Raw genomic sequence first — 21,430 nt, 5'->3', positions numbered from 1 at the left:
GGGTTATTAAGGTATTCTGGCAATGAACAAGTGCCAAGCAAAAATTGAGTATTTTCCTAAGGCTATAGGCTTACATTCTTGTCAGAAAATTTGCTGTCTTTTTTATTGAAAATCTTCCTTTTTGGTGAAATATATTGATCCACGTACAACATTTTGGTTGTTTGGCTATACATTAGGGTTATTAAGGTATTCTGGCAATGAACAAGTGCCAAGCAAAAATTGAGTATTTTCCTAAGGCTATAGGCTTACATTCTTGTCAGAAAATTTGCCGTCTTTTTTATTGAAAATCTTCCTTTTTGGTGAAATCTATTGATCCACGTACAACATTTTGGTTGTTTGGCTATACATTAGGGTTATTAAGGTATTCTGGCAATGAACAAGTGCCAAGCAAAAATTGAGTATTTTCCTAAGGCTATAGGCTTACATTCTTGTCAGAAAATTTGCTGTCTTTTTTATTGAAAATCTTCCTTTTTGGTGAAATATATTGATCCACGTACAACATTTTGGTTGTTTGGCTATACATTAGGGTTATTAAGGTATTCTGGCAATGAACAAGTGCCAAGCAAAAATTGAGTATTTTCCTAAGGCTATAGGCTTACATTTTTGTCAAAAATTTGCCGTCTTTTTTGATTGAAAATCTTCCTTTTTGGTGAAATATATTGATCCACGTACAACATTTTGGTTGTTTGGCTATACATTAGGGTTATTAAGGTATTCTGGCAATGAACAAGTGCCAAGCAAAAATTGAGTATTTTCCTAAGGCTATAGGCTTACATTCTTGTCAGAAAATTTGCCGTCTTTTTTATTGAAAATCTTCCTTTTTGGTGAAATATATTGATCCACGTACAACATTTTGGTTGTTTGGCTATACATTAGGGTTATTAAGGTATTATGGCAATGAACAAGTGCCAAGCAAAAATTGAGTATTTTCCTAAAGCTTTTATTGGCTTACATTTTTCTTAAAAATTTTCCCTCTCTTCTTTGATTGAAAACCTTTTTTTCGGGAAACATACTGATCCACATAGAACATTTTGTTTGTTTAACTATTCTTTAGTGTTATTAAAAACTAAAAACTGACATGCAAAAATGGACTTTTTTCGCAAGGCTATAGGCTTACATTTTGTACAATAATGTCACCTTCCTTTTATGATGAGAAAAATTCTGATCCTACTAGAATAATCTGGTTGTTCTGGTTTTTTAACAAGAAAAGAGGACGATTTGATATGCAAAATAGAGATGTCAAAATGCAGTTTTTTGTTTAGCCTACAGACATACATTTTTAACCAAAAGCTTCCCTTTTTATCTAAGAAAAATCCTTTTAAATTTCGTGAAAATATCATACCAAAATATATTGGCTGTTCTACCGTTCAACGTGTTAATAAGGCTTTTTTGCGAAAATAGGTGATACTCATGAACGGAGAATTTTATCATGTCTACAGGCTTACATTGCTAGACAAAAATCTATTCCTTTAATGGCATGAACCCTTCTATCTTTGTTAACAATATTGATCAGCCTAGAATATTTTAGCTGTTTTTTCATTTTATCTTGTCACAATTCACTACGTCGAGAGTACAATAAAATAATAAAAATGGAAAAAGTTCAGTACCTAATACATTTAAAGAAAAAAGAGAAATATTTCCACCAAATCCAATATTGATATTCAATGAGATCCTCAACCTTTTGGCATTGTTATTGATTTTACCTTAACAGTTTAGCTTAACAACAAAACTTTAAAGCGATGACATTTAATTAGAATAAATAAAACACATTCTGCTTCATAATTGGGGTGGAGCAGCTTACCTGCTACACAACAAGTTTCACATTTACACAAAGCACGTCACACATTATGTACTATACATAAGAAATAAGTATTTGGTAGGTAAAGAAAATTTTAAGATTTTAAGGCAACGAATGAAAGCCAACTTTTATTATAAGAGAGGGTTTGTTAATACATTTGAATTGATATTGCTTTTTTACTTCTGTATGCCAGAGGTAGTTTGGCATATCAATAGTCTGACCGCCTCCCATTGTCTAACACAGATTGCTTGGAGCAAAAATAAGCCTTACTTGATGCAGTTTATACTTAAATTTACCTAATTACGCTAAACGTAAGTGGTTATGCAGAGGAATAGACACAACAAAAACACTAACACCACTAATAACAATTTAAGCTTTCCCAACCCTAGATGCGTTCGAAAGTAAATTATTCCAGTCCTGAATCCAACTAAATAGAATAATGGTTCACGGTTGAAGCAGAATGTCGTCCTTAACTTGAACAGTCTGACGACGTGCCTTCTCAACAGCGCTTGTTAGCATACTGCGGCATTTGTTGTGCATGTTGTTCATCTCGTCATAAGGCTAGGGGAAGAAAAAGGTAAAATCGTCATAGCAGACTAGGAGCAGTCATAGAATTACCTCAGAGCAGGTGACAATTTAGTAAGATTTTGTTGACTATCCACATAGGTAAAAATCTACGCACTAAGTCCTATTGATAGTCTAATCTAAAACAAAATTTCATATTTTCTGTGATACAAGCGACAACTGGAATTCCAGGCAGTAAAACACCACAGTTGGACGAAAATGTCAATAATCTGAATCTAACTGGGCCCTCAAAATTCTGTATGAAAGACACCTGGCTTCGATATTTTCAAACAGCCGTACTTGTATTTCATATTATAATACTAGAGCTGCAGAACATTCCAGGAAATTAAGGAATTATCCGGTGTGTTTATTAGTGCCTAGAAAAATTCAATTGCGAAGGCCTCATTATAGTGATTTTCGAGTTAATACGTTTTGTCGTTTGGAATGAAAAGTGAATAGGGAATGCATCAGATATATAAGACGAAAGGATCTTTATACCCAGCATACATAGAGCGTTTTTAATTAATGTACTAGTAATTTCAATCTAAATATAACAACTGGGCCAGCAGGTAGAATCCTCTGGTGAAAAGATCGTTTACATAGGCGTATTCAAAAATAAAATACTTTGAAAAAACAACACAGATGAAAAGATATTTTCAAACGTGTCTGGTAAACAATTATTAAAGCTAAGGCGATAACGAAGGACGAGGCAATGTTGAGCAGCTTTGCAAGAAGTCATTTAATTGGTTCAATATAAGGCTATCTATTACTGTTTCATTGGGGCTCTGTTCCAAAAACTCTGAGACATGGTTTTTTTAACGGAAGTGAAGAACTTTGACTAAACTCTGCTAACAGCATATCATGAGATCATTTCCATGTAATAATAATATGAATCAATTTGTCTAAAAAAGTTTTATAGCAAAAGAAACCAGACGAGGTAGGGGGGTTGTGAGGTTGTGAAATATTGCATATGACTTGCTGTACACTAAATATGTTACAAAATATGCTGCATTTAGTATTACCATGATAGGGTTGTTACAATTATACATCGAGCCACAATTTTTTATCTTAGATTTTTGTGCAAAAACCCAGCTATAATAGGCCTTTTTGTCCTAGATGTTGGAAACTTAAAACAACCAATTGTTAGAGATATCACAAATATATACGAGGATCTGAAAGCTAATCAACGTCTCTTGAGGAGGCGTAAACCACAGCTGTGGATAATTTGCTGAGGGTACTCACGAACACAGTAATCAAGTATATCAAAGGCTATTGCGCAACCAGCATGCTTTGCTGTTTTCTCACGCGAGAAAAAATGGACTGTATTTGGTATTTTTATGCAGTATGATATTAGGGCGGTTTTAAGTATGAATTCGCAAAGCACGCCGGTTGCGCAAGAGCCTTTAACTAACTAAGGTCAATTGTATCAAAACATGGCTATATCTGCTTTTAAAACCGTTTAGTAACATTTTGAAAATCATTTGAAAAAGTTCAGTAACATACCGTGAGAAATGTTTGTGTTCTGTGAATTAAAAGCAGTAAGCCAGCAACTGCTAAGAAGTACAAATCCTTCACAGATGCATCTATAAAAAAGATAGAAATCTACTTGCATTTATACTAGCAGATGAAACGGTCATACATGGGAAGATTGAATGAAATATTATCGTGCTGCATGCTGATTTGAACAACAGTTGGAGGCCTTTGGAATTGAAAGCAAATATGGAGCAAAAACAAATCTGTGAAATTGCCAAAAGTCTTTAGAGTGACAACTCTCAGCAATGACGAGTGTAATGTCTTGTCGTATTAAACTAATCGTGTGATATTGGTGGTTGAAAAACACTATTAACTTCCTAAATTAAGAAAACCACCGTACAGTGCATCCTCGTTTATCCGAACTTTGTTTATACCAACATCGTTTTAGTGTGACGGTTTAAAATAGAAAATAATTCATTTGACAGAACACTAATTTATGTAAGCTGATCTTCAATTAAATATGAGTCCTAAAATGAATTCAGCATCCAAAAAGTTTGTCTTCTCTACTAGCGTAAACATGCAACTGACAAACGTGAAAGTAACCAAAAACAAACAACTATAGACTCATTTCTAAATAGATATGAGGATGAAGCTTGCACGTCAAAAGTTCCATTCGTTATGCACGCGTATAATTGAAAGCTAAAATGGTATAAAACTCTTGTCTTTTGTGTGATTTTCGAGACCAAATCCTAGCCTCAATCATCCGAACTTTTTGCTTTTCCGAATGGCTCTTCACACATTTAATTCCAAGATGTTTGAATAAACGAAGATGGACTGCACATAAAATTATCAAAGTAATCACAGGCCGTGATTTTATATTTTTTGGTTTTTCGATTAGGTCAACTTTTCAGCTAAAAGGATGTTCAAGATGATAGTAGTTTCTGCTGACTCCAAACCAGATGCAGTGAGCAGTTGATTCTGCATAATTCTGTCAGCTGATCATTAGCATTGTCATGAAGACAGATCTAAGTTAAAAAAAGAGCAGGCAATTGGGAAAATTCAGACTTGATCTAGTCTGATCAACAGCTTTCAAGTTTTTTATGTTTTAAGCCTAAATCTAACGGTTTCAAACCATTTCATACGAGCAAAAAATATTGAAATATCAACATCTCAAACAGCTTAAATCCAAAATAGGCAAATGCAAATCGTATAACTGAGAGACCATCTGTCTAAGCACGAATTTATTGAAAAAACAAGGTTGATCTGATACAGCAGAACAGCAGCTGTTGCTTGGAAGCCTATTAGCGGCAGGCGAGGTGACCGTGATTCACAGGCCAAAACAGCTCTTATACCTACGTATACGTGTTATGCCGCACCTGCGCCTCGTTTTGATAATTTCAGCTGGAGATTCTACCTCACAAATCAACTTGAGTCGCCAATTTGCGGTGATAAGATTATAGTTGAAACGAATAGTTACTTAGTGTGCAACGCTTTTGATTGTCAGAAAAATGGAAGGTTTTTAAAGGTTTCAAATGTGAAACAACATTTATCATCAACTAGTCAGTGGGAAAAAATAATTCCTTGTCCGCAAGTGCATTGAAAATATAGAGAATTGGTGTGCTTTGTGATGTGTGCTTTTCAGTTTAACTTTCGATATTTGAATTTTTAGCAACAGAAAGATTCTAAATTTTGAGAAATCTTAAGAAATAGTTCTCCAAAAAGAGATCAAACGAAAAAGAAACTGTCAGGCTGTTTCAAAGGCAAATATTCGTGTAGATTTTTCCAAATCGTGCAGAAATATGCACATCTATTGTACCGATAATCGATGAAGACAATACTAGAAGCTCTTCCAGTATCGAAATTCAGTAAACTCATCCTTCTTAAGGAACACTTCATATCGACTAACGACCTGTCCCGTCATTAATATACCGATTTGATCGTATTTTAAAATGGCTGTGAGTGCTATCCTTGTTTAATTCATATCTTAAAAAGACAATAGTTGGGAAAGCGACGTTTCAGTGGTCACCGCATCATCTAGCTGTTTACTTATTTTCAGGGTCTATTATTAAGGGAAAGCGGGTTTAAACAAAATTAGTCAAAAAGAGGCCTAAACAATAGAACGAACAGATATAAGAAATTGTGATTTCAGAATCAACAGCCGAACTTTTCGGGTTAGAATGAAACGAATTTAATGAAGTTAGTCTGCTTTGGACATCAAATAAATGACGCTTGACACGAGATGCGCTGTTTGTTAATTGATTAACATTTTCTCTGAAGATCTTACCGATTAAGTGCTGCCACAGTAAACGCAATTGGTGGCTAACAAGCTCCATTACAGCGATCCAAGAGTCGAGGTCAAACAAAGCTATAACTCCTTGACCTAGCATAAACACAGCCAAGTACGCTAAAATTTAGACAAAAGCAATTAAAAGACACCATAGAATAAAAAGCTAAAAAAATAAAGGTTGGCTTGCAGGTGACAAACCGAAGTGATATATAATAAATTTCTTAATATTTTAAAACTTTTGTGATATTTTCAAAATGGCAGTCAAATACAATGAACAGCAAAAAACGGTTAAATGAGAGGAAAAGATTGAATTTGCTTTTTAGAAGTTCCTACTTGAAGTACACTTTACCCTCTAAGTTAAGGCAAATTTGGCACAAAGTCCAGAACAAGCTTCAAAGCACTCTAGATGATAAATACTTTATTATCAATGAGATATATTTATTTTCTGAATGGCAAAACTAACTTTATTTCAACCGAATCAAAAGTAGTAGAGAGCTTCAAATTTTGTTGATAGCCCTTAAAGGTAAAATTCAAAGCCCCAATAGTTAATGGAAAGATTCATAGTTGATGGGTAATTATTTGCAGGCAAAACAAAACAGCATAGCACAAGACTGGCAGCATAGCATAAAATGGAGAATGGTGGCTTTCATTTCTAAAAATCTATGAATAAAGAATATTTGCAAGAATTTGCATATGAACTCAAGCAGGAACCTTTCTGATAGAATGTATCCTGTAAAATATAGGTTGTTATGCTTAATATTTTGCCTGTCATGAATTATTTTTGTGTGAAACTTTGTCAGTCAAAAGATTGGTTTGTGAAGGGAAGTCAGGTTGTAAAATAACTGCCTTTTATTTATAAGCATGTCACCTCAAGTCTGGCCCTTATTATCGGAAAAATCTAACTTTAAAAGGATTTGAGACCATGTTGTAAGAAACAATGCATATTGATGGAAAAAAACTTGTCAATATGTTGGGGGGGGGGGGGGTTTATTGTCAACTCTTATGTTATCAGAACAACATACATACATAAAATACACTCATGGAATCATCAATAAAAGGGTACTAGGTGTGATACCTTTATTCAGCAAACCAACTGGTAATGTGCGGGTCAGAAATCTGACTCCTGACTGGAAATTGATGATAAATGCATCAAGAGATGATGGTTGGTTCTGAGTAATGAGATCAACCATGATGCCAGCAAGCCTAAAACAAAAAATTTGGTAAAAAGAATCATTTTTTTGCCTATAATTAAGACTTGCATAATTTGGAACATTGGCAAGGAGCCTCAATTTGCGTGAAGCATGAAGAAGATGATTCTCCATTTATTTTTTGCAAAAATTTATATTTAGCCCAAATATTTTGCTGACAATTTCCAACATTTGCGAGAAAATTATGATAACCAAAAGGACAAAATGCTCTCTTTTTCTTTGGGACAAAAGAATGGAACAATTTTTCACAAATTTCCAATTGATTTTCCAAACTCTATAAAAACAAAATCTATGTTGGACAACTCTCCTTAGTTAAGACTTATAAACATATTATTATTTTAAAACAAAATGTTAAGATAAACATACCTTCCAGCAAATTCAACTCCAAGCCTTGAATCTCTGCTGTCATTGAATCCATGGATAACCAGCCTTGCAAACACATTTTTATACCTAAAATAGGGAAACAGACACAGTTTATATCATGAAAAAGCATGAAGTGCTTCAGAACGTGGTCTTGAATCCAATATATTGATAGTTTTAAGTGTTTGACATTATTCAATTTCCATTTTTAGCATTTTACCTCCAAAACTTCATCATGCTGCCAATTATCTCTCACACAGGATGATTTCAAATGAAACTTAACAAATGACAAACATTGCTACTGTTTGTTTTGTGGTTTGACTGACAAAGAATTTCTAGTAAACTTTGACTGAATATTTCAGGATTGATAATTTAATTATCTATTCATTGTAAAGATGTGAAAAATAGCAAAATGTCAAGTATATTAGTTTTTCACCTTTGACATTAATCTTGTTGTGTTTTTAAAGCATATATTCAAAACTGAACAAAATATTCAGTCAATATTTCATGAATTAGATATATACTGGATTTCTTTCGAATTTAAGAGGGAACAAAAGATGATTCTCAGTCCAAATGAATGAATGGGCTTAGCAAGTAACTAATTTTGAAGTTGAATAAATTTTTTGAGAAGTAAATTTCTTATCAGTAGTGAAACCAAATGAGATTCATTACCAGAGAGAGGTTAATCATACCTAAAGAGATATAGAATATGCTTAAAAACTGAGCTGCATCCTTTTGTGCCACATCTATGATGGATTTTTGAAACTTCTTCTTCAGTCTTGTCATTGTACACAGCTACAGGGTCCCACTTGAATGCTGAAAATTCACTGCCAGCTGTTGGTGCAGTAGGAGTTTCATCACTGTATAGTTCAAATGGTAAGGGAAGGGGTACATTACCCCAGTAATTTTGAAAGTATTGCAAAGCAGTGCTTTCATTTCTGAAAAATCTGTAAATTGTATCCACTTTGTTTACGTAACGGTCCCCTTCTTCTGTATCTGCCGTACTTTGCCAAACAGCTTGACCACAAAGGGTGTCAGTTACATTTATTATCAGTTTTGGCACGCCATAATTTGAACACAGTTTCTCGTTTCTTGACCATCGTCTCGTCTTCACTTGCAAACTCTGTCCGAGTGGAAAGTACACAGGCGAAAGAAATATGTCTGACAGAGGTGGAGGACGGACGTCGATGAGGAGAATAACAACGACCATACTCAGAGCTACTGCCACAGAAACACAGAGAATGACCAAACGAAGACTTGGTAAAGGATATGGATCAGGTGGAGGCGGTGAATATCTTCGGGCAATCATTTTGTCGTCCTTGTCTTGCTGAAATTTAAACATTTGAAACATCGAGTGTCTCGTTTGTGGGCAGCTCCGCAGATGCCCCTTCAGGCAGAACTATAATTCAACAACCAGATTTTCGTCTATTAGATATCCGTCTTTTACTGTCTGTGAAAACTCCTGATAAAATGGATTTCTTTAATTAGGAATAGAGTTTGCAGCTGTCTCTGCAGGCCTAACTTATTTGAGAATAGGACAACGACAACATAGAATAAATTATCATAAATCCAATGCACCTGCCTCGATTACACTTTAGCGGCATGGCAGATGCTCCATCGCCGTGCTTCTCAGTTGAGATTTGTCAGGGGCTGTCCTAGCTTCTAGCAGATTTTTCAAGAAAAATAATTTAGCAATTGTTAGCACAGGTGTTTCCGAGACATATTATGTCAAATTTGTGAGCCATTAAGGCTTTGTGAATATGGGATCGACAGGAAAGTGGAAGGGAAAATGGCGGCGTTGGATAAAAAGAATGAAGTATAATTTATTGCAGGGATTCGGTAAAGTTAGCGTAAAAATTACTCCGGAATAGGTTCCTTTCTGCTACTCGGAGACGGGTTTTTTGTTATTATTCACACTGCGGGCTTACATTCTCACCTGCTTATGGAAATGTCTGGATACATACAACAGAGTACCTTTTATAATTGTCAGTAGAGAGAAAGATTTAGAATGGCAAGTTATCGCAATGAACATAAAAGAAAATAGATTGACTAATTAATTCAGCTAAAATTCACATGGAAGCACTGTAATGTGATCAAGAAGCATCGTAAGAGGCCATTGACATAGGTTTTGTATTTCATTGAGCACACTTTGAATAGAACATTTCACCACTTTAAAAAACTTCTGCAAATCATTTCCAATTTTTTTATGATTATGCTGGCAGTTTCTATCAACTTTGTACCGCTGGGTATCACTATTAAAGGTAAAAACAGGCTTATCATCCATTATTAAACTATTAAGTATTGTCTTTGACTAAATTCTTTTAGGTGTAGACCCAATTTTTTAATAACAAGTGTCCTTTTTCTGAAAAATATTAGGCCTAGGTTCTATAAACTTGATATCCCACCCTACTGTATCGCTTTGATTGAAAAAATTATAGAATGAAAGAGCCTTCTTTAACATGAGTCTCTTTTTAAAGTCTGAGTCTCTGCTTGTCAGCAAAGGAAATTGGCGAGATAAATATGAAGGAAAGGATATCACAAGCTTCTCTTCCATGCATATGAAATTGAATAGGAAGTTGGAAAGATTGCTTATCTTCCAACATTTTGTTGATCTTTGTAGCCATAGGCTAATCTATTGTGTTTTTTAGGTAAACTTCAGACTTTACACGAGATACCAGCATCGCATGTCTTGTTAGCACAGACTTGAATTCAATATTCAATGATAAATCGAAAGTGTAGCAATAATACAAAATTCAGTGATAAATCGAAAGTGTAGCAATATTAACCGACTTCTCCCACCACTCTTCCCACCAACTTCTTTTGGAAATTATTTTAAATGGAAGTAAAACAGGGACTATGCAAATGCCTTATGAAAATGAATGGCAAAATACTTTCGGAATCTCTATACTCGTTTACTTTAGTGCGAGGGAGCCTCGCAGAGACAAGATCCTGTCTGGCAGACTGTTCGCGCGCACCAGCACATAAAAGCAAGTACAAAAAGTTCAAATAATACAGTTTTGATCGTTGATGATATTAAGGTTTTAGCTTAAATCACAATTACAATGGCGGAGAAGGAATTCCACGAAAAGAGAAATCCCCTTATCGTTATAAAAAGAGAAATTCCCTTCCTCATTTTAAAATACTGTCAGGGAATCTGCTTTATGTTTGGCAGTGTAATGCAGATATTTGTCAGCAATTCCCATTGCTATTTAGTTTGTATCGCATAATCATTTGCTTTTCTCAGGGCTGTTTGGCATTGAAGTCTGATTAAATTCTTTAGTCAAAGTAAACCTTTTCTGTCAAACCTAAAAGCCATTTCTTTAACTTCTTAGATCAGAATGTATTTTTCTGGCAAGTAGCACCAAATATTGTGTTGTAATTTCGTTGCTCAATTCAACTAATGCAGGCAATGATTGAAGTATTTCATATAGGATGGAAAACGAAGTTTATATGCCCAAGCTGTTTATGTGCCCAAAATGGCCATTTGTTAGTTAATGCGTATCTTTACCTTGATGCCGTGAAAGATAGAGTTGGATTCATTCAAAAGAACCTTGCCATCCGCCCTGCAAGATCCGAATCAGGACTATGAAAACGTTTCAAAGGTTAAAGTTGTCATTGGGGCTATCTTTTTTCAAACAAAAGCAAAGATACAATATACAGGAAAAAAATAAAAACATCAAGAAACGCAAAACAACACGATCAATATTATTTCTATTCCGGTGTCCAATTCTTCCTTCTTGTTGTCAAATCAATTCAATTTTTTTGCCATCTGTCTTCTAGAAACAGACATGGCTTTCTTTCCTTGTCAAAAACACTGAAAGCACTACAAACGCAGAGTGCAAACTGTAATTATGCTAATGTATTAGCTGTGAAGATTTGCTAAAAACGACATTAAGGCAGCTGAAAAAACATTTCTTTAATTGGAGAGCGCATGTGGTTTCTCGTCGTTCGTGAATTTTTGTGTATGAACTGAAGAGGAGGATGTTATTAAAAAACTCACGATAATGTATCAGTAACGACTCTGATGCTTTGCGCAAACTTATAATCATAGCTAACTATATACAAACGAATGCAACAACAGCAACATAGGGCAGGGAAAAAATATCTATCAACTATTTGGCATTAGCAATTTTTTTCAAGCTTGTTATCATGCATAGAGATTAAAGACTCATTGCTAACAATGGGCCTTTGCGAGCGTGGCGACGGTCCAAACAATGGCAGTAATTGATTTTAGACAGTCTAAAAATGCATTATGGGATGCTTACGTAGCGCAATGGCTCATTGTTAGCGATGAGTCTTTAAGTTAAATTATTTGCGAAAATTGATCCTAGTATCTTGAACATTGGAGCAACTGGTTTAATGGAAGAAACAAGTAGACTTTCTGTTTGTTAAAAGGATAATACTACGAGCAGCGAATTTTTCAGAAACATTTCCCTTTATCGATATCTAAAAAAAATGAAGATTTTATTGAAAAAGCATACACCAATTCGATTTACGGCCTCGTTTTGGAAATTTCTCCAAACTCAATAATACGACTTTTTTAAGCTCAGGTATGGTTTTATCGCCATAATTTTAAGCCGAATACAATTTTTCATATTGTTTGAGCTTGTATTTAAGATTTTACAGAGAAGTATGAAAACTTGTAAGGGACTTGACCGCAAAAAAATCATTCGGGGGGAAACTTTACCCCCTAATCACCAATCACGGTCAAATCCCTTATAAAATTTTTATCTTTTTGTCGTCATAAATTCAATATCGTGAGCAATACCAAAATGAAAACTTCAAATCATCCGAATCTGAGGTCAAAAATTAACCAAGTTACCCAACCAAGCCACCCAACCAAGAATTGTCTTCAGCATGTTCTTGGTCATCTAACTTCACTAGCTTGTTACTTAAACATTTCAACGACAATCTGCCAGAATATTGATAAAGATATTGATGAAGATAAAATCTATTTTAAGAAACATATTTCTGATAATTTACTCAGACACTCCTCTTACATAAAAATGGGGCTAGCATTCTAGAATTTTATAGTTTTATAAGGTACAAAGGGCTAATCATTTATCATAATCATCTAATAGTAACTGGAAATATGTAATCCTTCCTCTTTTTGTAAAACTTCTGTATAATTATATTTAGGAATGGCTAAAATACAAATGAAACTAAATAAAACTGCCTTTATCATGCGTTGATCTCTTCTTATTACAGAAAACAAGAAGACATATATAAAATTATAAAGATGGGTGTAACAAAGTTCAGTAAACACCCGCCTATAAAATCTACAATAAGCCTGGCTAAGTTCTTATATATTGGGTATTAAATAGAAAGTGAAGGTGCTTAGTTTCTTGAATTGGTTCTTTTTTTATGCAGGGCTTTCACAAATATATTTTGCTCCAATTCAAACTGCAAGCATTTGTCATAATTTAAATGTGTTTACTCGGGCTAAAGGTTCTGGAATTCCAGGGACTTGAAACCTATTAGTTGAGATCCCTACTACCTTCAGAAGGTGTTGAGACAGCTGAGCAAAAGTGAGTCCTCCAAAGACTTGAATTTAAGTAAAATAAAGAACAGTACAGCATTTTAGCTTGAGAATTGATAAACATTGAAATACTGAATAGTGTATTAACTACTACATTTTTATAGATATTTTTAAGCATCCATAATATCAGCTGAAGCAGACCTGTCAGCCTTAAATTTTCTAAAACCTGGAGATTTTAGATTTTTCTTGAAGAAAAACAGGGAGATTTGGTCAAAAACAGGGAGATCACAGTAATTCGTTAAAGGAATAAATATACCTGATAAAATAATGTGCTCGGCAAACAGTTTATGACAAAAGTGATCACGAGAAGTATCTCAATAATAACTTTTAGTGCATTTTTGTCAATCAGTAAGCACTCACAAAAAATTGTTGTCATGTGGAAAGTCAATGTGACCATCAAATCTTAATTATACCTCTGTAAAAAGAAAACATACACAATGGAACTGTCTTTGAAACACAAGATGCGCAGTTCAGTTCATTCAAAACAATCGGTGAAGAATCTTCTTAGACATTCTGCTAGACATCTTTAAAACCGGGAGAAAAATTTTAAAAACCGGGAGAAAGCAGTCAAAACCGGGAGGGTTGACAGGTCCTTGAAGGTTCAATGCCATTGAGCAAGCATCTAGAGATTTAACGTAGCTTGGTGATCTCTACAAATAAGAACCTCATTTCAGATTTCATCCTAGATTGGTCCATATGAAATGGGGGTCTAATTTCATAATGGCAGTCTGCAGGTTTTAATCCTCTAGTTTCCTATATGCCTGTGTTTACAGTATACGATACTCATAACAAGTAAATGAGCAAATGCAAAATATTAGATAGAAACCCTTGTAAGAAGCCATCCAACCAATAAAGCATCAGACAATTACCTGCAAAAACATCCGCGTCGTAAAAAATCTTTATGCATTCTCCTATAAAAACTTACAGAAGATGAAGGCTGTTTGCTTCCACATAACAGGGAGACAGGTGCTTGTTCTAGGCCTTTTACCCAAAGCATACTATTTTAAGACACAAGGTGTTGATAAACTTTGGAATCCTTATCTTTCTATATGTATAGAAACAAATACATTAACTGACACGACCAGCCAGTAGCCCTGGCGACTAGATGTCCATGTCTCCAAACACTGTCTCTTAAGCACCGGTAGATATAACTTGAAAAACACTTATCAATGCAACCAAAGGTTTTAATTTTCTCATTCTCATTCACTAGACGAACGCAAAAATTAGGAAAATGTTATAGATGTGGAATATTAACACATTATACAGGATAAAAATATACTCTACTGATTAAATAACAAATATTGTTTCGATTATGACTGTTGTCATGCATATAGCTAAGTAAGTGTTGTTTTGTTACATTTTATATATTGACTGTTTTACATTTGAAATGATGGAATATACTTAATACGTGAAATGATGGAACTTGCTTAAACATTCAGATCTATCAATCAGATCTACCATACCACTGTGAAATGCAGGGGATTTGTCTTTAGTTATAATGGTGTACTGAAAAGACGAACACATTTTGGGCAACTCTTTGAACGTAGGAATAACTCGGGCAAGTAAGGTTACAAATGCTTGCATCAGAAGCTTAGATACCAGTGCTGTCTCGAAACTGCTTCCATCAATTTCAGTGGAACTTGCATCACACAAATACTAGCCTTATTTCTATTATTAAATTTGAATTTATTTCCTTTTCCGAGTTTGTCGGAATTAAATGTTCGGACATAAAAGGGCATGGTTTTAGCTGAAAATATGTTAATTAAGTTGTGAGGTTGAGCATTCAAAGGCGGTAGAAATTTACCGAAACCAAAGAAAAGGACTAAGGCGGAGAAGAAAATAGCACATGCCAAAGAGGATAAAGAATGCTTTAGAATAAAATTGGCATGCTACATGAAAACATTGCCTAGGTCTAGGCCTAATCAATGATTGCTTAAACAATCAAAACAAAGCACAACTCAAAAGCTCGAAATGCTTTGCGTTTGTTGTGCTCACGAAGGACAACAAAAAACCACTATAGGAACTTTCTAGTTTAAACCAAATACAGTTTGATTGATCTGAACTATCCTAAGCAGTATCATTCACAGAGAGCAAAATATTTCTAAGAATTCCCAGGCTAAAACAATTGCTTTTGACAAAGAGATTAGTGTGGCCGTTCAGTTATAAATCAAATTCAGTTACGAATTATTTCATGGCCACAAATTCGAAGTGCATTATCTCAGCTCAATTATTTTGAATGGTTGTAATCAACCTGTCACAAAGTCATTCTTTTATTTCAATCTGGCATTCTTGGCGAAATTTGTTCGATTTTTCTGTCTTATTGCAGGCCACAAATATAAAGATGAAATGTCTAGGGCATCTGCATCAAAGAAAAAAATCTAAGAATGTGCGAATACCCTGATTTTTGAAGACTGGAATAAATGGCGTGATTGCGATGCGCAAACCAGTTGAAATATCTCCACGATTTGTTCCTGTGGCTAAACACGAGCAGTCACGTGAACCGTATGGTCGATGTAGTGCGACGTTTACTTTTGTAGCCAAGGGAAAGCGTTGTCTCACAGCTAGCAGGGTGTGTCTTCAGGGCACCCGAACTGTGACAATAGATCTGCACACTCTCTACTTTGAGATTTGCGTGCATACGTCATAGGAGTTCGTCTGGAAGCATCTTCGGCTCTTGGATCGCCAAAATACTAGAACAAAACCGTTTTTTATGCTTATAGAAATTCACAATACACTACTACAAACTACGGTACAATAACGATACCACAGGGGTGCGAATCTTTATAACAACCCTGTGGTCGTTCACAATTATCTCAAGTCTGCTCCAAAAACAAAAATAAAGACATGACATGACATGACATGACATATGATATATATATGATATTATATGATATGATTGAGAAATATGGAGCTGCCGATTGGATATGTAACAATAGACCTATTGTATAGTGCAACCAATGAGAATTCAAATGGCCATCGAAATGCGTCGGGACATAGTCAGAAATACTTTAAAAATTGCGTCATTGAAGTTTCCACTGCACGGTTGAAAGTTTACAGCGACCAACTTAAACTTTTCGGTTCCAGGGTTAGTATATTCCAGAAATCTTGTTTTTTTAAATATAGCTTTTTCTAAGCTTGTTTTGTTTCAGAAAATATTTTTAGCTGGTAGGCATAATTTGGCATAATTTTGTGTTTTCCCACAAATATGAACTTTTTCGTTGACTTGTTAGTTTCCAACCTATTTCTTTTGCCAACAATTTTACATTAAAAGAATTGTTCATAATAGCCAAAAAGGGCACTCACCCATAACAGCATCTGTGTTAAAACTGAATTCCCTATTTTGCAACTTATGTGCAGAGGTGTCATACGCTGCGAATCATCTGTCCTCGTGTTTACGTCATCGACCGAACTGTGTATTAAGAGGGGGTAACACGACCGTCGATCGTCTCTCGACACAGCATCTATAATTTGCTACAACCAACGCAATTAATTAATATATAGGGCGTATAATTTCATGGTCATCAATAAGAAACTTTGAAACAAAAAAGTTACAGATAGGCGTTACAAAGTAAGTAGTAAGCAGAGAATATGGCAGGCCATAGAAAAGCGTCAAAGTCTTTCTTGCTTACAAAGATAATATGATACCTTTTAAAATAAAAGAAAACATTAAGCAATTGTAAAATTATTTAAATGGAAGTAAATAGCGACACAAAGACATTTTTCTACAGCATAGAAATAGGTTAATTATTTTTATTTCCAAAAAGGTATGATTTAATCCATAGCATACCAGAGGTTGGCTTATACTTCGCGTTATAAATACAATGAGTGCACTGCTATTATGAATTTTTTTCTATCCTTTGCATCGGTTCATATATTGAGAACTGTGATACAGAAGCATTAGGGGAATGCAATAGATATTCCGAGCAAATAAGAAAGAAGCATAGATGTAAATGTAGGGAATAGAATACCTGTCCTAATGTCATGTGACTTTTAGGCAGCGAGTCAAGAAACTCTTTCACTTCGTATTTTGACTGTATCCAGTTTTCTCTCTCTTCGCTACAGACAATCAAATGCAGAAAATCAGATGCAGAAAATCACAAACAGAAAGTAACAAACAGAAAATAACAAACATCACGTTACATGAATGCGATCATGAACGATGGTGATCATTACAAGTTCAAGGCACGCATAGTGTATCAACATCAATGTAACCATCATTGATCATAAATGCAATCATGAACGTTTGTGATCATCATAAGATCAAGATACGCATAATATTTCAACATCAATGTAACCATCAGTGATCATAAATGCAATCACGAACGTTTGTGATCATCATAAGATCAAGATACGCATAATATATCATCATCAATATCGCCATCAGTGATCACAAGAGTGATCATAAATGACAGAGCTCATTAATCAACGGTATTCACATACATATCAATATCTCTCCATTAATACACCCATTAATTTTTCAACGGCAATGTTCCTCATGAAGTAGGGTTAAGCAGAGCTTGCGGTAAGAAACAAACGTGGTGATCTTTGTTGACCTTTGAAATGTATGGGGCTTGGTATAGGTCATGACAACCAAAATATGTTTGCACCAAGGAGTCATGACATTTGAAAATGATTGGACCAAGAATTCATGATATTAAATATTTTGCATGACCTGTGTCCCGACAATCTTTGTCATTAGTTTACTGAAAGATCCCAGATTTCAGAGTATGAAACAGGAAATTGTAGAGATTTGCAAATCCCCAGTGTTAAGTTAGAAAAACCAAAATCGATCCCTTGGTAGAGCAGCGATTTTTTTTTCTTAACTATATATTGTTAATAAGTTATTAATTTGTCAATTTGTTTTTTTGAAAGGTATTCCTGTGAAAATAGTTATAAATAAAAAATAAAGTATCTAGGATAGTCAGGAACAAGGCTACATAAAAAAGGATGACGACTTACCGAGACGAATTAGGGTGTGGTTTTTTCTTCCCGTGCAGCGAATGCTCCCATAAACTGTTCGCATATTCATTCCCAATATTTGACATAATTGCTGTGTACTCGGGCCTGAAATAGCATGAAAAAGTCATAGAAAATATAGTCTCACCAATCAGTTACAAAAGCTGAAAAACCATCTTGCTAGAATTATAAAAAGCAGCAGCTTTGCATTCCCAGCTCATCGAAAGTCTGGATTAGAAGACTATTCCTGAACACATACCAAAGCGAGTCTCTAGCAATGGCCTAGAAATCATTTACTGGGTTCACCCGCAATCATTATTTAACTATTATAAAAAAGCTTGCTGTATTTCATCCACAGCTTTATTATTACAATAATAAATTAAATGCTGCTTTTGAAGAAAACATAAAACAGTCAAAAATACATTTCTTATAGAGAAACCATTATGTGGAATAAAATCCTCTAAGTGGAGTTAACAGGCGTACTCCCTAAAAAGTCTCAAAGAACATTTCAGGGGCTCTTCATTTATAATATTTGTAACTTGTTAAGAAAATTTTAGATTTTAACAGGTTCATTATCCTTTTGTAAATCAGTTTGGATTTACCCTATGGGAGTAATGCTTGAAAACCATCACTTGTTCTCCTGGGCTACCCTGCCAGTAGACAGAGACTACGGAAGGTATCTCGATTTACAAAGCACCTCATGAAATGGCTTCTTTTTCAAAACACGCGTTCTCTTTGGCTAACTAGTTACGCCTATGCTACAAAAACTTTGGGATGCCAAGATATCAGTAATACGAATTCGTACATTCATGAAGAATTTTGTTGATTGAAAAATGTTGATTGACATAATATTCTGGTCACTTCGCTATCTGTTAATTAGCCTTAAATATTTCATAAACTGTGCATTTATGATTTTAGGAAGGTAGAGGCAAATACCAATGTACATGGAATCTTCGGAATATTACTTATGGTTTGGGTCTATCATAAATTTTTTCAATAAAACTGTTCCTTGGCACTTAACCTACATAAAGCCGCGCAATGTCTTTATTGTCAAAAAATGATTTCAACTCACGGCCATGCGTCCAAATCAAGTGATCGAACCCGCGATAAATGTGTCCCTAATTTCCGATGGACTCCGGAACATTCAATGCAGATCAGGATTCCTAGATTGACTGAAGCCCAATCCGGATCTGAAAATCAAACAACAGGAAATATACAATAGGCGGAACAAAAATTAGCTACAAATGCTGATTTGCTTAAAATTGCCTTGATTTTAAACTTAACATGAATGCAAACGACAATATCATCCTTGAGACATTGGAATAGGGCCAGTGTATCCAAATTCTCATGAAAACTAATCGCTTAAAAAGTTTTTAAGAATTTGAACAACTGATTATAGTTGTTTTCCTTTGATCTCTTACGGGTTAAACATTTTTAAAGTCGGCTGAAGGACGGTGAGATTGAGATGTCGCCTTAAGGAAAAATCTTGACAATCGAAACAACGTGTTGGTTTTGAATAAAAATTGATGCATGAAGTAAACGAATCTTAAGTAAGGAATCAGGAAGAGGTAAAAATCTTCAAAATGTCAATCATTATCCTCTAAGTAGAAAATTATGCTTTGCGTTATAAACGCCTTGAAATGTTAAAATGGCTTGATAGGAAGGATGCATTGCATTAGCTTGGTCTATTTAAAAGAAAAAAATTGGATCCTTGGGAATTTCTTTTGACAGACAAATGATAAAACTTTATAGTTTTGCTTCCAGGGTTCACTTGCTTAGCTTCAAAGGAATTATTTTATAATCTTCTAACCAGTTTTCCACCTTTAGTCTTTTGCAGCATTCTGATTTAAAAGGGTGGTCCTTCTATTCCCTATTCCTTCCATTCTCTCTCCTTTTCTTTTTCCTGCTTTCTTCTTCAAGTTCTGTTGGCATCTCCCCATCATTAAAGGGGTCACGGTAAGAGCATAAACCCCTGGGCCTCACAGATCCTTATCAACAACCTCAAAAAGACATGTAGCAGATTCCTTTTCAATCTTTCCTCCCCATTTCCATTTTCCCATTTTCCTTTCTTTTTCTCTTTCCCTTACCCTCTCCATTAACCTTTCTACTGCCGTTTTCATTGGGGAGAAGCGTTTTGGTAGAGATCAATTTTTTCAAGTTAAACTGAAAGATTTGTTCTCGATAAAATATATAAATTCAAAAGAATTTGCAACAGGCCAATGGCTGCGAGAATATAAAGAGATCATTCTCATTTCCTTCCCTTCCTCAAGCGTCTCACAAAACTGGATCAACGGCCTTTCAAAATCTTTTAGAGGATAAGAAAAAAGTTCGTAAAAATAACTGTAAATGACTGGAAGAATAGAAAGATAAATAAACAGACAAAATTCCCGGTATGAAAACAGACACACACCTGGTGCTCCGCAATCCGCGCAGCGGTCATTGCCAGCAATGGTACGAAGATTAGACTGCGCAGATGTAGAACTGTAGGCAGAGCTGTCGCTTGCACACTAGAAGTAAATAAATACGGTGGTTACAAATTTCATTGTAAACCATTGGTGGACCTGACAGTGAAAAACTTTAATAGGCTTAAAAGCAAACAAGAATAATACCACGAGAAAATACCACGAAATACAAACAAAATTACTGAAAGAATCTTAAAAGATGCGGAATTGAGGGGGGTATACCGAGGAGCAAATTGGTTAACAAATATGGGGTACACAGGTTGATTCACTCACAAAAAGGTTATCTGCATACAATGTTTTGACAAATTAAAATTTCAAACTCACGTAAGGAAATTTCTAATCGATTTTTTAAAGTAGCATAAAATGGAATAAACTAGGACACCATTTCTTACAAATAATAAGGTTTTAAGGGGAGTACTTGATATAAACAAATGAGTTTTGTTTTTAAACTTCAAAATATGTCAAGAAGTGCTGGTCGTTTACACGATTTCCCACACAAGAGACATGGCGATGATGATCAAAAATGAAAAAGTTACAGTGATTACAGTACCTTCATGAAAGAAGCACGTATTTAATGTAGAGAGCAGAAAGTGAACCATATGGTGCAGACACTGTCACATCTATTAAATGTTGCGCCTGTTTTCAGATTCACCTTCAACTAACTCCTGATCATTAATCAAACTGAGTGAACATTTAAAATATCTTAAAGCAAACCTAGATAGACAAAATACACTGGATTCTGTGAAAAATAAAAGCTTTCACGCCAAACACTTTTACGATAAC

General features: G+C 34.8%; 2 protein-coding genes across 2 annotated transcripts in view; both read right to left on the bottom strand.

Annotated features, from left to right (window-relative positions):
• Positions 1 to 1,594: 1,594 nt before the first annotated feature.
• Positions 1,595 to 9,242, bottom strand: LOC135682627 (uncharacterized). The gene is made up of 6 exons (XM_065197594.2): positions 8,383 to 9,242; positions 7,697 to 7,780; positions 7,198 to 7,325; positions 6,120 to 6,239; positions 3,866 to 3,945; positions 1,595 to 2,359 (listed from the first exon to the last, which is right to left on the bottom strand). Exons 1-6 carry the CDS (start codon positions 9,039 to 9,041, stop codon positions 2,243 to 2,245), a joined length of 1,188 nt encoding a protein of 395 aa, XP_065053666.1. The 5' UTR covers positions 9,042 to 9,242; the 3' UTR covers positions 1,595 to 2,242.
• Positions 9,243 to 14,463: 5,221 nt separating this feature from the next.
• The window catches only part of LOC135682617 (arf-GAP with GTPase, ANK repeat and PH domain-containing protein 1), a 46,653-nt gene continuing 39,686 nt past the window's right edge, over positions 14,464 to 21,430 (bottom strand). The window contains exons 14-19 of the mRNA XM_065197581.2: positions 20,596 to 20,692; positions 19,258 to 19,375; positions 18,189 to 18,293; positions 17,198 to 17,285; positions 16,533 to 16,700; positions 14,464 to 15,919 (exon numbers count right to left, since the gene is read on the bottom strand). Coding sequence (XP_065053653.2) covers positions 15,791 to 15,919; positions 16,533 to 16,700; positions 17,198 to 17,285; positions 18,189 to 18,293; positions 19,258 to 19,375; positions 20,596 to 20,692 — 705 coding nt within the window. The 3' untranslated portion in view covers positions 14,464 to 15,790. The remainder of the gene's footprint in view (positions 15,920 to 16,532; positions 16,701 to 17,197; positions 17,286 to 18,188; positions 18,294 to 19,257; positions 19,376 to 20,595; positions 20,693 to 21,430) is intronic.

Source organism: Rhopilema esculentum, chromosome 16, assembly GCF_057945365.1.
Source record: "Rhopilema esculentum isolate cy_ngs chromosome 16, ASM5794536v1, whole genome shotgun sequence".
In the NCBI taxonomy this organism is placed as follows: domain Eukaryota; kingdom Metazoa; phylum Cnidaria; class Scyphozoa; order Rhizostomeae; family Rhizostomatidae; genus Rhopilema; species Rhopilema esculentum.
This window is presented reverse-complemented; position numbering and strand designations above follow the sequence as displayed.